The 15,451-nt window shown below is 43.6% G+C and overlaps 1 protein-coding gene and 1 long non-coding RNA gene across 5 annotated transcripts in view; one reads left to right on the top strand and one right to left on the bottom strand.

Annotated features, from left to right (window-relative positions):
• Positions 1-14,504, bottom strand: part of LOC142770321 (uncharacterized) — a 124,017-nt gene extending 109,513 nt beyond the window's left edge. The window contains exon 1 of the long non-coding RNA XR_012885843.1: positions 14,215-14,504. This is a non-coding gene — a long non-coding RNA (uncharacterized LOC142770321). The remainder of the gene's footprint in view (positions 1-14,214) is intronic.
• Positions 1,573-10,352, top strand: LOC142764904 (uncharacterized). Of its 4 annotated transcripts, XM_075865449.1 has the most exons (14): positions 1,573-1,719; positions 4,225-4,410; positions 4,867-5,028; positions 5,240-5,314; positions 5,994-6,062; positions 6,139-6,291; positions 6,682-6,738; positions 6,820-6,984; positions 7,479-7,544; positions 7,622-7,690; positions 8,611-8,831; positions 8,926-9,085; positions 9,815-9,943; positions 10,228-10,352. In XM_075865449.1, exons 1-14 carry the CDS (start codon positions 1,713-1,715, stop codon positions 10,275-10,277), a joined length of 1,569 nt encoding a protein of 522 aa, XP_075721564.1. In that variant the 5' UTR covers positions 1,573-1,712; the 3' UTR covers positions 10,278-10,352. The 4 variants fall into 4 exon arrangements, with proteins under 4 accessions (XP_075721564.1, XP_075721569.1, XP_075721572.1 ...); XM_075865454.1 differs by lacking the exon at positions 7,479-7,544; XM_075865457.1 differs by lacking the exons at positions 7,479-7,544; positions 7,622-7,690.
• Positions 14,505-15,451: the final 947 nt, after the last annotated feature.

Raw genomic sequence — 15,451 nt, forward strand, 5'->3', positions numbered from 1 at the left:
AGGATGGTTTTAGCCTTTCGTCCTAATAAAACCACTTCTACAAATGCATTTCTGACTACTACAGTTTGATCACTAAAGTGTAAAGGCAGGCGTCAACAAATGCAGACCGTGCAGGAACAAAAAAAGAACAAAAAAAGAAACGCCGGCTTTCAATAAGTGCCCACAGCAGATATAACGAGAACGAGTGGCGACGACGGCCGGGGTGCAGGTGGGCAACTAGCGTGACGTCACGCTGTCCCTCGAGGGGCCTTGTCAATAGTCTATGTGGTGTTGCTCCGTGCAATGTGAGTGCTTTAAAAGTTGTTTTTTTTTAGGGGCAAAGCTTCTTAAAGCGGCACTCGTTTCTCCCTTATAGTAGTGCGTAACATGTCTTACGCTTTGACCTGCAAGGTGGTGCCGGTAGGAGATTTCTCCTGCGCGTTGTTGAACAATAAAAAAATCGCAGTGTACGCGTTACCTAAAAGCCGAATTCTATTGTCTCTCATTCCCCATTAGCAGCCATTGGCATGTACATTGAGCACTCTCTCACAAGAAAGGGTTGCTGGGTTATACTCGCTGGGCGTAACCTCCTTGGTTCTAGAAAGGTTTCGCGAGCGTTGGGGCCGCAGTGCTGTGAATACAGTGAACTAGTATATACCATGAACTCGAGGTGGTTAAAGGTGGGAAGTAGACACGAGTTGCAAGCCGTAAGATAGTGTGCGTGTGCCACCTTTCGTACCCAGACAACACTCGACGACCTGAGGTCGTCCTCATATGGTACAAACGTCCTCGGCAGTTTCAGGACGTCCTCATTTGGTCCTCTAGTCGACACTTGCAGGATTATCCCCAAAATGCCCCTTTGAGACCTTTTTAAGGACGAAGAATTGTCCTGATATCGTCTGCTCGAGGACGTTTTGAGGATATGCATGTTTCGTAGGTGCATGCAGCTTTCGCAATTCGTGTTTGGTTAATTTTCTGGCTGTTAACGAATAAGTCCACGGGATTTCGTATGCCTACTTTCGAGTCATAATAGTAAAGTACTTCTCGATCATTAAAATGAGATAGTTACACGAGGAAGCACTTCAAGCCAACACGAGAAAGACGTGTTCTTTTATTTATTATTTATTTATTTACTTTGTAAGTGATCGTAGGCCAAACTTTCTGCCTGCACGTTTTCGTTGGTCGTGATCTACCGCCGACGTGCATACGGAATTATATCGCACTGACTGTGGTCTGACCCGTTTCCCCAATGAACGCACGTGCGGCAGACCAAGTTTGGTGCGAGTATAAACGGTGTCGGCTCCAAAATGAATGCAGGCGTGAAAACTGTGAATAGCGAGCACGTTATTCTCGAGTGTCCAGTGTTGCAATGCCGCACGGTCCCATCGAGCAGACGACAACTGACCATGCTGACGACTGGGCTGGCCTAGGTTATCGTGAATAGAGCAGCATTGGAACTAGAACGCTGTGGGAAAACGAATGGGCGACTGAAGTTGTGGTGGTGCTAACAAAAAAAAAGCAGTACCTTAATGCGGTCACCATGCGCAGTCAAGGTGCTTTTAAATCTGGATGTCTACGACACTGTTTACCCATTTTAAAGTGACGCAACTATCATCATCATCATTATGGGCCTGCAGTAAGTCAAGTCGAGTCATTGGTCGAGTCAACATTCCAATACAACACTTCTCGCCATAGAGGAAGCTTCTCGCAGAAGCCCTCAAAGAATCGTAAGCATGCCAGGTGAGTGTCTTCTGTTAAATTTTCATATTGAAGTTGTAAGCCGCAAAGGTAAATAAATAAAAAAAGAGAGGACAGTTGATTTTCAGCCTCGCGCTGTATATCTTTACTGCTTATTCATGTATGTATGTACAAACCAACTGACTAGCCTAACAACGTGTTCTGGTGGTGGGTGTTCTTTGGTCTAGCCACCATTCTACTGTGCTCTGTGCTGTTCAAGATGGCTGAGAGCGCGGATCGCAAATTTCGGCGTGAAATTAATCGGCGCGTCAATGCTAGTTTTCAGCTTATTGACAGTGAGGCCGATGTCATAAATGACACGCGGTACGTTGACCGAGATTCCCGCAACGCCGAAAGAGAGAGCGACTTGCCCTCCGAGGCTTGTGCGGTCGACCTCGAAGACGGCCATCGTCGCCTTTGTGTTCATGACAGAGAACGGCCTTCGGCACACTCCTCGATCGTTCCAGAAACGGATGTGCCCCAAGGACACGTTTTGATTTCTGGCGACGCGTGCTACCCCAGCGGCTGCAGTGTTTCTGTGCCTCACGATCACACAGACTTCGAACGGCGTGCCTTCCATGACAGCAGCGCTGCGGCTTCGACTTCGGCGACCTCGCAGGTGAGGCAGAGGGATTCTTTCGAATTGGCACCGACTGGGAGTAACGAAGAGCAAGTTTGTGAACGCGGCAGTGTGGACAGCTTGCTGGCCTTTCGTGAGAGACTGCAAGCGTGGGCCTTACAATCTCGCGCATCGCACACTTCAGTTACATCGCTCTTGAGAGTACTACAGTCCCACGAATGCTTCAGCGCGCTCCCTTCAACTGCAAGGGCATTGTTACAGACGCCCAAGAAGTGCCTGGAAGTGTTGCAGCTGGCCGGCGGGAAATACCATCATTTCGGCCTCAGTGCAGGCCTACAGCGAGTGCTGCAAGATTGTGCAGAACTACCAAGAATTTTGAAGCTTAGCTTCAACATTGACGGTCTGCCGGTTTCAAAAAGTTCACGGGGCCAATTTTGGTGCATACTGGGACGCATAAGTAATTTGGAGGACAAAGCACCATTTATAGTGGGTGTTTTTTTCGGAAGCAGCAAGCCCAACAACGCGAATGATTTTTTGCGACCATTTGTTTGTGACATAAATGCTGCTATCACAACAGGGATTACCATTGGAGAAACTGCAATTCCTGTTAGCTTGTATGCCCTCATATGTGATGCACCAGCAAAGGCATTTGTATTATATGTCAGAAGCCACACAGGCTATTACAGCTGCACCAAATGTGACGTAAAAGGTGTCTACTGTGAGGGCAGGGTGTGCTTCCCAAACGTCAATGCTCGCAAGCGAACAGATGACAGCTTTCGCTTAAAAGTCCAGGAGGAGCATCACACAGGCGAAAGTATTCTTGAGGAACTTCCTTTTGACCTAGTGAAAGATATACCATTAGATTACATGCACCTTGTGTGCTTGGGTGTCATGAACAAGCTCTTGACACTGTGGGTACGTGGCCCAAAAGTGACCAGACTTGGAAGCAAAGTGCGTCTTGAGATGTCGGAAAAAAATTCTCAAATTGCACGGTGTGTTCCATGTGATTTTAGCCGAAAGCCGAGGAGCATTGCTGAACTTGATCGGTGGAAAGCGACTGAGTTTCGCTTTTTTCTTTTATATGGAGGACCCGTTGTTTTGTCATCACTGATTCCTGCACACATGTACAAGAACTTCTTAGCTTTACATGTGGGGATCTCTGTTCTTTCCACACCAGCTGCACCTGCAAGTGAGATAGAGTATGCCGGAAACATGCTCAAGTTTTTTATCCGGACATTCATAAGCATTTATGGCAAAGAGCATGTTTCACACAATGTGCATGGCCTGTGTCATTTGGCAGATGATGTTACACACCTTGGCCCCTTGGACTCATGGAGTGCCTTCCCATTTGAAAACCATATGTCCTCGTTAAAGAGAATGCTGAGAAAGCCAGACCTTCCCTTGGAGCAACTTTGCAACAGGCTTGCTGAGCAGGCACACCGTCCTCTGAGGCATAAGAAAACTGAAAGCCATGTCGTATTTGCTGCAGAGCATGCTGACGGGCCACTTGTTGCTCCATGCCGAGGCCCCGAGTTTAAAAAAGTAACATTGCCTGGCAATGTCATTCTTAGAGCTGAAAAGAGAAATGGGTGCTGTAGGCTAAGTGATGGGTCAATCGTCGTTATTGACAATTTTGCTCATCTCCCGTGCGGTGAGCCATGCATAATTGGAAGGAAGTTCCTCAAGTGTGAAGATTTTTATTCTCTGCCATGCCCTTCCTCCATACTGGGAATTTACTCAGTGTCTCAGCCTTCTAGTCTGCGGTATTGGCCTCTGAAGAACATCTCACAGAAATGCCTGAAAGTGTATTTGAAAAGGAAAAGCATTGTTTTCCCTCTTTTGCATGCTACAGTGCACATGTAATAAACTTTCACAACTGTGTCAGAATGTATACAGAATTTGAATTTGGCTTCTCTTTCTTTTGCAAGGTCAATACGTTGTCGTTCTCTTCCCAGAAGAGGATGATACATCTGGGATCATCCTCAAAAGTTGGCTGAAAGGCGACGGCTGCCTGTGGCCTCGACAAACTAAATATGTACATAGTTTGTTGAAGGCGAAAGCGACTCCAGGGGCTGACTGGATAGAAGTGCCTTGCACTGTTGTCCGAGAATTTGGTAAATTATTCCTTATTTATGCTGTTTTACTGCACGTTTTTCAGCGATTTGGTCAGCAATGAAGTAAAAGGTATGTAATAAACTGCAATTTCAGCATTGTAACTCTAATTGCCACTTTAGATCAAAGTAACTTCTTAAAAGTTTAGATGGGTTCGAGAATATCAGGAAAAGATATCAGAAGATGGCTTCGAAGAATATCAGAAGATAGCTTCGAGAATATCAGGAAAAAAAGAACAATTATGCGAAATCAAGTATCTCATATTTTGTGAATACTTGCATGTCAGCTGTCATTGCAGCAAAATTTAAATGATCCATTTTAATATCATGGGTGACTCTTAGTACCTGCTTGGTAATGACTTATGCAAAGGAATTGGAGTTCTACTTGTTATGTGTGACAGATCTGAGAAATGATCATGCTTATCATTTAATTAGTAGTTGTTGCCCTTCTTTCTGCAGATACATATGCCGAAGCACGGGCAAATCTGCCAAGGGTAGAAAATGGATCCAACTTGGACGGCGAGGCAGAACTTGGGAAAGGCAGAAGAAAAAAAAATAAGAGATCCTATGAGTCTGAAGATGATGAAGGGGCACCATCACCTCCAGCTTCAATGATAAGACGTATAACACCATTTTTGAACTTTACGTAAAGTGAACTGCTTGTACTTATGTTTTTTAATAGTATTGAATCTTTTTACATCCTGCAATGCCTATTTTACAATGATAGCCCCACGGAATTGCTCACACTGTTTTCTGTTATCTACCGCCAAAAGTAACACTGGGTTATCTGGCTTTAGGGCTGTGAAATGCTGATTCTGGCTTGCTTTCTTAGGGAGAAAACACAAGCGACCAAGAAATTTAGAGAATCGGCCACTGCCCACCCAGCCACGGTCATTGGAACATGAAGGTGATATGCTTCTGGGATAAAATCCTGTTTTTTTTTCTTGCTATTTTATTTATCTCTCCTCTTTACAACCCCTTTTTCTACACCCCTATGCAGGGTGGCAAACTGGTTAATAACTCCATGTTAACCTCTATTTACTTTTCATTTTCCTTTCCAAAATGTCATGTCAAATAGCATATGACATGCTTCTGACCTGCGATAACTGAGAATGTCAGCACGCATTTAAGTACTCGCTTCCAACCAAGAGTTTTTGCCAAAGGGGATATTGTACGTAAACCATGCACATCAGTTTTAGAGCAGCTCTTGAACACCCGTTCTTGCATTGAGTGGGGTCGCCATGGCCATCAGTGGCCTGATGGACATGAAAAAGTAACTGATAGACACAAAAAATTAAAACTGAGAAGAGAAATACCCAGGGTCGTATCGAATTTGGACACTTGCCCTTTGCTTGGTGTTGAGTATTCCACGACAGAGTGATGCTAGCGCTTGAAATTCATTTTTTATATCATTCTCACTGCACAGATTTGTAACTTTGATTATGTTGTAGACGGAGCTGATTTCATGCAAGGTTTGCAGGTTTTCAGGAGCCATGAAGAAACAATGGAAAATTTGTCTAATCTTCACATGACTATTCTACTGTCCCATTACCCGCTGATTTTTTCTTGCCTCTGTTTTCTAACAGGGTATGCAGACAAGGCAGGGCGGCAACCACTGCAGCAGCATCGCACCACAGGCCAGGAAGGGGCTTTATGTAAGACTATGTTTGATGAACAGCTCAAAGTGCATGTGTAGAATTACATTTCAAAGCTTCACTTATGTTTCTGCAGTGACTAGATCCAATATCAGTGAAGTGCCTGCGTTCGACTCCAGTTCACCAGCAGGCATTAGGCCATCACAAAGAGCCCCTTCACCGAGAATGGCATCACCTGAGGGTCAAAATGTTTACAGAGGTTCATACAGCAACAACTGCAGACCTCTGGGTAAGTGATACAAAAGCTGCCTTCCATGGGTGTCACTTTACGTGTGAAGTCTACCTTCATATTTATTGTGTGTTATGTATGCAAGTTGTTATTTTACTTTAGGCACCAAGTTTTCCATATGCTAAGCAATATGTTTAGTCTAAAGCTATGGTAGAGCTAAATGGCATGGATGCTTCTTTTCAGTTTTGGAGCAACTTACTAACTGTAGTTGGTGTGTCAAGTGTAAATGTAGTTCCAGCCTTCTAAACTCTGGAACAACTAAAGCTTTGCATCACTTTGCAACTAAAGCTTTGCAGCAAGTGTTGATGGAAAGATGGTGGGAGCTTCGCGTAACTGGCCAAAATAACTGTCCCATCACTCTGATTCTTGTCCCTTTTCTTTTTTATGCAGACAATCTTGAAGGGCCACCATTTCAGCAGCATTACAGCAGTCAGCAAGGGGCTTCATGTAAGACGGTATTTTTGATAAAATGCTCAGGGGCTGTTTTTAGAATTGTGCAGCTTAAAAGGCTCATCTATGCTTCTGCAGGGACTGCACCCAATAATTGCCACGAGCCTGGCTTAGGCTTTCCCTCAACATCATCTATGCCTGCTCAGAGAGCAGGATATAATGAGGGGCAAAATGTCATCAGGAATTCTCCTACCAGTAGACACACACCTTCCAATTCCCCTAGCACTAGAAGCATACCTTTTGGTAAGTAACATTAGAGCTTCCTTAGATCGGCACCTATTGTGATGCAGACTACCTTTATATTCATTGTTTGGGGAATACAAAGTGTTTTTGCCTGTACGTTATAAAGGTTTGCAAGTGCTAAGCAACACGTTTCGTCTGATAGCTGCACCAGTGGTAAACAACATAGGGTGCTTATTTGCAATTTCGGAACAATGTACCAAATGTAGTTGCTTTATCAAGTGTAAATGCCTGTTGTCTCAGAAAAATTGAAGCTAAGGTGCCAGTAATTAAAGCTTTAATACATAAACAACTGTTATCACCTTTTTGGTGTACAGAACATGCCTCTTGATCGCAGTGGAAATGAGAAAACTGCGTGTCACTTCGATGGCAATGAGCACGCTTTTACCCCATAATCAAAAAAAAAATATTTTTTTTTCAGTAGACAGAAATGACAGTGGCATCACTTTGTAGCAAAAACAATGGCAACTGTCACTTGTAGGAACTGTCACTTACAGAGCATGCAGACAACCTTGAAAGGCAAGTGTTGCAGCAACATAACAGTAGTCAGCAAGGCCCTTCATGTAAGAATACTTTCGATGAAATGTTCAGAGCTAGTTTTTAGAAGTGCATCTTAAAACCTTCATCTATGCTTCTGTAGGGACTGCACACAATAATACCCATGGGTCTTCATTAGGCTTCCCCTCTAGCAATAGAAGCTCACCTCCTGGTAAGTAACATTAAAGCTTTCTTACCCGGGTGCCACTTCAGAGGTGAAGACAATCTTTGTATTTATTGTCTAGGGAATACAGTTTTTTTTCTCTTTAGATTAAAATCTTTGCAAGTGCTAAGCAAAACGTTTTGTCTTATAGCTGTGCCAGTCGTAAGCAGCATAATTGCTTATTTGCAATTTCGGAACAATGTACTAACTGTAGTTGCTTTATCAAGTGTAAATACCTGATGTCTCAGAAAAATTGAAGCGAAGGTGCCACAATTAATACTTTTAATTCATAAACAACTGTTGTCGCCTATTTAGTGTAGAGAACATGCCTCTTGATCACAGTGGAAATGAGGACTGTGTGTCACTTTGATGGCGATGAGCACGCTTTTACCCCATAAATGAAGAGTTATATTTTAAACATTTTTTTTTTGCTTTCGTTGGGAAAGTGATAGTGGCATCACTTTGCTGCAAAAACTATGGCAACTGTTATATGTATGGTCTGGTCACACATTGTTTCAGTGCTTAAAACATTAAAGTATCTGTTTCTGCTTATTCTATTTTTCACAAATTCACTTAATAACCTAACTTTCAACAATTTTTCTGAACTTATTCCAAGTTTTTGTTGAAAACTAGGTTGTAAATATATGGGTACACTGAATCACAGCACGCAATGAAGGTGCTTCATCTCAGTGTCAACTCTGCATGCGTATTCAGGTCCTAAAAAGGCATCACTGAGCATGCTAACAAAATAACTGAAGCCATGTAGGCACAAATTTCTAAAACCGACAATAATGTGCAGAGAAGCCATAAACAACTGTGTGCTTGTTTTGCTGTGTTTAGTAGCACTTCTCATTTTCAATGTTATCTCAGCTTTTGCCATTTTATATGTTGCAATTCAGCGCTATTACTTCATGAACACGTCTTTACAGAATACGTGCGTCAACTCATGCGAATTTCGCAAACTATCCTGATGAGGCTAGAGCAGCTGGGACGACAGGTTGATGCCATGCAGCAGCACCTTTTCAACACAACAGTGAGGCTTCAAGATGAGACAAATGATGATGTGGTTTTGACACCGGTCAAGGATATTGACCAATTTCTAAGTCTTGAGGGGAGACTTGCTGCTGATGGCAACATTAAGCTAAAGCTTGTACGTCATTCATTATATTTTTCTATAATTTTTTTTTCTAGTCACTGCATTAAGCTACTCTTCTAAAAAAAATAATGACCTCAAAACTTTACAGATACAGCAGCTTGCTGGCCTTGGTGGCTCAACTTTTGGGGCAGCAGCCAGGAGGATGCTGGAGCTTCTGCTAAGCCTTGAGGTTGCTGTGCAGTTCAGCTGGGCAGGCCAAAAAGGCAAAAGGAAGTTTGTGGATCTAGGTGTCACAGATGTCATTTGCAGTGAGTAATTTGTTTCACAACACCATGTGCTGCAAGAGCCGTGTTTGAGTACAGACATTTCTAAGTCTGTTATCCACATTATCTTTCATTTGAAGTCAATAGCAAAAGAACAATCTTTTCATGAAAGCATTAAATTTTTTAGGATGCTTGCTAATTAAAATTATGTGCTTAAACGTGGAAAATTTTTAGCATGAAATATCTGTTGTCAGTAAGAAACCCTGCAGCTTCTTCAAGCACACTAGTATACTTGCATGGCACACATACGCAAGCATTCACTACTTGCAGAAGTTATTATCAGGTAGCACTACTAGGCATTCTTAACTGTAGTGGAAATCTTATGTACAGATGAAAACTAACAGATGGAAGCTCATAGTGATCACTGAGGATCTCTAAACAGGAATAAGTACCTAAGACAAGCTGGTCAACATTTTCATACATGGACGTATTTTCGTCAAAGGCGCCTCATCATTCTTTGCATGCTAGGTTTCAAAAAAGTTACAATGATGTCTTCTTCGTGGTGTTCTTCTTGTAATGCAACACATAGTGTCAATGTCAGTACTCTTGAAATTAACATGGGGAAGGATGGCAAGGACCTTTAATGATGATGTGCCCACCTATCAAAATGTCGATCATGCTGACTAGAGGTACTTCTTCAAACAACCTATGTAGCATTATATTAATGTATTATGTTTGTGTAATTCCTGTTTTATGAACTTTGTACTTTTTCAGAGGCCGTGAGGCGAAATTTTCCGGAAACAAAAAAAAATGACATCGAGTGTGTGATTAAAGTGTGGCTTCGGCATGCTGGGGAAAAGCTCCAGAAGCAGCGCTTAAGAACTTCTCGCACTCACCATGAGGGTGAGTTTTATTATCTGTGCTGTTGAAGCTATCATAACATATGATACTTTTGCTGTTATAGTTTAAATAATTTTCTTGCCTTACTCGAATTTTGATGTGTATGCAAGCATGAACTATATAAATCATTTTCACCATTATATAATGGCTAGTTCGTACCTGCACATTATGGTAATATAATTTTCATTTTATGCTTTCAAATCTGGCATGCTGTTATTGTCTTAATATTCTTATTGATACTCTAAATTCACTTGTGCTTCAAGATATGCTGCTTTCTATTACTACAGAATGTCTTCAAAGTGTCGCGTTGTCAAGCCCATCGGATGAAGACCTCTGAAGGCACAGGGCAAGAAGTCTCATCTAGTGAAAACTGCCAAGTTTCATTCCTGAAAATAAACATGTTTTCTGTGCATTGCTGTTTTTATTGCTATACTTGAAGAAATTGTTACTGAAACCTCACAGGCAGTGCTTTAAAGAGTGTGCATGTTCAGGCACTTTTGATTGATCAGTTGTCATTTCAGCGCTCCAAAAGAAGAATTAGAGCAACTTTTCGTAAGGTCTGATGAGTGCCTAGGTCTTGTATGCTTCGTCCTCAAAAAGTACTAGACTCATCATAATGTGCTCTTTTCTGGATGCCCTGAGGACGATCTGAGGCCGGACAAACGGACTGGTTTAGGACCACTTGAGGTTCATTTGAGGGCTTCCTCAGGTCATACTTTCGTACGGTGTAGGTCATCCTCAGGACAACCTCAGGTTGTCGGAGCGTTGTCTGGGTATAGTCTTTGGAATGTCCGATGGATGGCGGTGCTTGTATATGCGGAAGATATGATGAAAAGAACGATATGGTGGTACTTGGAGTGTTGACTAGACGGATGAACGGACAGACAGACAGATGAATTGGCGGACGCATGGATGGCTGCACGGGCGAATGGATGCTTGGATGGACGCATGGACGGACGCAGGGGCGGAAGCATGGACGAACGCAGGGATGGACGCATGACTGGACGTGCGGACGCACGAACAGACATACGCATGGACAGGCGGATGGATGCACGGACTGTCACACAGACGGACGCATTTACGGACGGAAGCAAGACCGAATGAATGGACGGATGCTTCGCCCCACTCTCCATCAGTTGCCCCGTGGATATGCTGCCATTTTTTTGTTTTTTTCTAACCGTGACTGTGACGTTGAGAAGCTACAAAAGCCATGAACAGTAAGGAAACTTCCTTATCGCACTTAAATTACCGGCAATGCTTTTATGCTGCTCGGGGATACTGTCAGTTTTTCTAGCAGATCAGTCGATACAGAAAACAGCATGATACGTTACTGCTGATAAATATCACCATTTTAACGATCTCGGGGAATGGGGATGACTGTAGCAGTGTGCTAAGAGTTAATTTTGGTATCGCTGCTTCGGCCGACATCGTCGGTCGATTGGCATGAGGCGCAGCACGTAGTGAGTGCGTTTAGATTTCTTTTTCTTTTCTATAGCCTTCAGCACGCTATAAGATGTGTTTATTAGTCAAAGCCAAATGTTTTTTTAAACGATGATCTTGATAAGGCTGCGCGGCACGGCAGCCCATAAACAATACAGTAGAACACGGTGCCGACTAATCGAAACCTTGAGCTTTTTTAACGCACTCCTTCCTTTGGGTGCCGTTCTGGTGCAGTTTGACCAGCATAACGCAAATGAGCTCGTCCAGTCCTTCGTGTAAACTTACTCTTAAGTGAAGCTTTTGTGTTTTTTGTCATTTATATGAGTGCGATGGCCGGCGCTCATTTCGTATGGCAAGTCGATTTCACCCACGCGTTCCCATAATATATTTGCCAGGCGTTTGCACGACAGTGTATTTATCAATATAATACTGGCAGGGAATTCATGTGTAAGCTTTTTTTAGTGTGAAAAGCCGACGTATTTGTGATAAAGTAGCCTTCGCACACTCTGGCTCCAACGTTCCGTACTCAAATGCTACCGGTCGCTGTGGCTCTTTTCGCAGCCGCGGCCCACCTCATTTTTCTTTCTTCGTTCTATGGGAAGTGATACATACCGATATACGGCGTTTACCTTTCATGCTCGAGTAGGAGCAGCCAACGGCTGAACAACCGACCATGGTTTATTAGGATGAGAATAAAGGGGTGAGTGTGCACGCGAATCCCGAGTAATCTGAGGCTTGCGGCGAAGCTGTTCGCCGTTATCTACTATTCTCGAACCAGAAGCCGGTAGAAGACGGTGCATCCCACAATCCCTCGCTCTTTTACTGGTAACCTAATGTAGATCGGACTTCCCGGCTGCCCAGCTTATGCAGGCCTATACTTCAGATTCTTAAAAAGCGAGCAACTCTGATATGGCTTTCAGCTGCACTGAGGACGCCAATTTCGATATGATTAGGTCACGAAAGCAGCCATGAGTGCGGGATTGCCGAGCAAGCAAGCACGCACAATGCCACCAAACAGAATATTTTCAGGCCTGCTCTCTGCAGCCGTGACGTGACTCGTTCTGACCCGTCCTGGAAGCTGTGAATCTGTTGCCACCATCGTATCCTGTTAAAAAAAAAACCGTTCGCTGCGAGTTTTACGTGCGTAACAGCACTAGTCTGTTTTTTTGCGTGTGAAAAGGCGCTGGTTTAAGTAATGTATTACACTTTTTAGTCTTCGGCAATTTATCTGCAAGCTACTTGTTCCACAAAGAATCAGAAAATATTGCACGCTATAAAAAGAATGGTAGCTTTGTAATGATGAATGTAGTGGGTCATGCATAGCTCGGAAAGCACATCGTCAGTGCCAAGCACGAGACTCTCGCGCCGGGCGTTATCGCTGCTTTCGCTGGCTAGGCCTACGCTCCTACCTAGTTTCAAATAACAGTTCTGACTGTCACAGTTCTTTATTATAGCTTTACAAGTGGAAAATTTTATAGCAGAACGAAAGGACGAAATAAGTAAGGTAATATTTGTTCTTTATTTACGCAGGTTTACATAAACACACTATGTAGAAGATGTGTAGAAACTGTTCTTACACATTTGCTTTGTTCCTGTAATTTTTTTGTTGTTGAGTTATCCTCACCTATTCCCGACGGACGCGTGTAAAGCGTGCGAGGAAAGGGCCACACTGCAGCACATGCTTTGGGAGTGTGCTGAGAAAGTTAACGTCACTGCCGCCGCTCCGTTCGCGACGCATGTTAGGCAGGGACGAAATCCGAGGCCAATTGCTGCTGCCACCACCGCGCGAGAAAGAAAGGGCCAGCCTCCGCCGCGGCTGCGGTCACTGTTGCCGATCGGCGGCGGCACTCACAAGCGACGAGCTGGCCGACCAGCTTTGGGCCGTCCGGCAAGCTGAAGATGCCACCCGGGTGCAAGGACTTCGAGTGGTCACCTGAGGCACCGCCATCATAATCAACGGAGAGTGGGAAGGACGGGTGTTAATCCCCTCTTCCCACCCCCCTCGCCAGGTAAAACTGCCGAACTTCAAGTAAAGTCTATTCATTCATTAATTTATTCATTCATTCATTGCGTTAGCGCTATTGTACTCTCTAGAACATGTGTCTTCATAAAGACGTAGTTGTGAGTAGAGTGTTCGCTGCTGCCACAAGTATGTTCTTCAGTACAATGTGATATGACCATTGCAACAGACACCGAAATCTCCCGTTTCTAAAAGTTCTGGCCCCTCTCGCACTTATGCATTATCGCTCATACCACTTGGAGCATTTGGAAAAATTGTTGGCACTGCATCTAGTGTATACGTCACGTAGCCCCCATGGTAGCTGTTTATGTTCTGCTGGTTCTTGGATCAGTATGGTTCTTAAATGTTCTGGCTCAAGGTGGAGCTCAACCATTTAAGAAAGCACTTAGGTGTCTGCAGACATATTATTCGGCTTAAGTGCATGAACACACATTTCAAGGAAACGCGCTAGACTAAAGTTCAGACGCGGCAGGCGCAAAGTTATATTACCACCAAAAACTTATTGTGACACCGGTAACAAAATAAGATGCGCAATGCCGATGCACTGAGCAACGCACGAGCACTCCTTTCTTTTTTTCTGAACCAAGTAAACTGACGCAATAAAATAAACACGCCCTGCTATACGCAAATATCGAAATGTCTACCGACCCTGAAGTACACCTGCTCTGACAATGTGCTGCAGCGCGCGTTTGTTGATGAAAGGGCTTACGCTAACAAGTCAAAAGCACACACGGCATCTTTGTTTTAGACCAAGAAGCGACCATGCTGGAGATGAGGCCATTGCAACGACTTAAAAGTACGGACGCACACGTACCTTCGGGTAACGAAGACAACGGATGTCGACGTCATCTCGACGAACGGCACGCTTCCATTTCGTTCCTTAGTCATCCTTAGAAAACGAGAACACTCGCACTTTCGGTCCGTTGCCGTAATTGCCACGAAAATTCGGCACGCAGCATTGCCCCTTCATGCAGATGTGCAGCCGTACACTATGCGAATATCTCGTGCACAATGCGCGTCACATATTCCCGCCGCTGTTCGCAGACACAGAAAAACATGGTCTTCTCCAGTCACATACAAACACGCCGCGAAAGCACTCTTCAGGCTTCGTCATTCATTTTTTTTTTCCCTGCTTGCGCCCGTCTGTGCAGCGAGATACGACGCTCATAAGGGCGTGACGTCAGAGCCCGGGCAGGAACAGTGACATGCCTGAAATTATCTTGGTAGCATTGGCCCAATCCGGTGGGCTCCGGGGCAAAGGGGGCTCATTTTCGTGTCCTCAGACGGATAGATTGCGGTAAAGCCGTCAGTAATTTCCACGCATGTGCATTACAACGTCGATATTTTATCCGCCCTTTGCTCGCAGAAAGTTCGATCTACAATTGCCTATCCTGGCGTAAGAGCATTATCCCATGGGCCATAACAGCAAGCCAAAAAAAAAATTATACGACAAGTTTTTATTGAATGTGAAAGCATTTGCACAAGAAAATAAGTGCGCAAAATTTATAAAGTATCAAAAATTGGTTTTTTCAATCGTCTTGAGAAATTTGCATTCTATGCTGTTTTCTTCATTTAGCGCAATTTTATGTTTTTGTTTAATAGTGTTCTTAAAATAGGCTTTTCGGTTTTTAAATATGCATACTAAGAACCTAATGAGAAATTATCACCCCTCTGTTGTACACACTTCTTGAAATAAAGACCTGCAAAGTAGACAAGAAAACGTTTTGTGGGTCCATTTTGAGACATTTTATCACAATATATACTCTTTCGAGAGAATCCAAACATAACTGAATGCCAGCGAAAATGCGCACCTATTTATTTAAACAAATTTTGAGGAACGTACCTTTATTATATTTTGTGTGCTTCATCGCCAAAGTAGAAAACAACAGCAGAGCAGGTAAGGGCGGCACTCCACCTCTTTGTCATTATTGATTTACTGTGCGTCGAAAAAAGTTTTCGGGAAAACCAATTGCCGATTCTTTCTTTTCACTCATCGGACAACAATATATAAAATCTTGAAAGGAATTAGAGGTAGGCCAGCCATGCTTTGT

This window comes from Rhipicephalus microplus, chromosome 1 (assembly GCF_043290135.1).
Source record: "Rhipicephalus microplus isolate Deutch F79 chromosome 1, USDA_Rmic, whole genome shotgun sequence".
NCBI classification, from domain to species: Eukaryota; Metazoa; Arthropoda; class Arachnida; order Ixodida; family Ixodidae; genus Rhipicephalus; species Rhipicephalus microplus.

What these genes read in the sequence shown, in the direction of transcription:
- LOC142764904 (XM_075865449.1), top strand. An exon ending in TAGTCAGCAAGGCCCTTCAT is followed by an intron (nt 7,545 to 7,621) that starts GTAAGAATACTT and finishes ATGCTTCTGTAG; the next exon opens with GGACTGCACACAATAATACC. An exon ending in TGTCACAGATGTCATTTGCA is followed by an intron (nt 9,086 to 9,814) that starts GTGAGTAATTTG and finishes GTACTTTTTCAG; the next exon opens with AGGCCGTGAGGCGAAATTTT.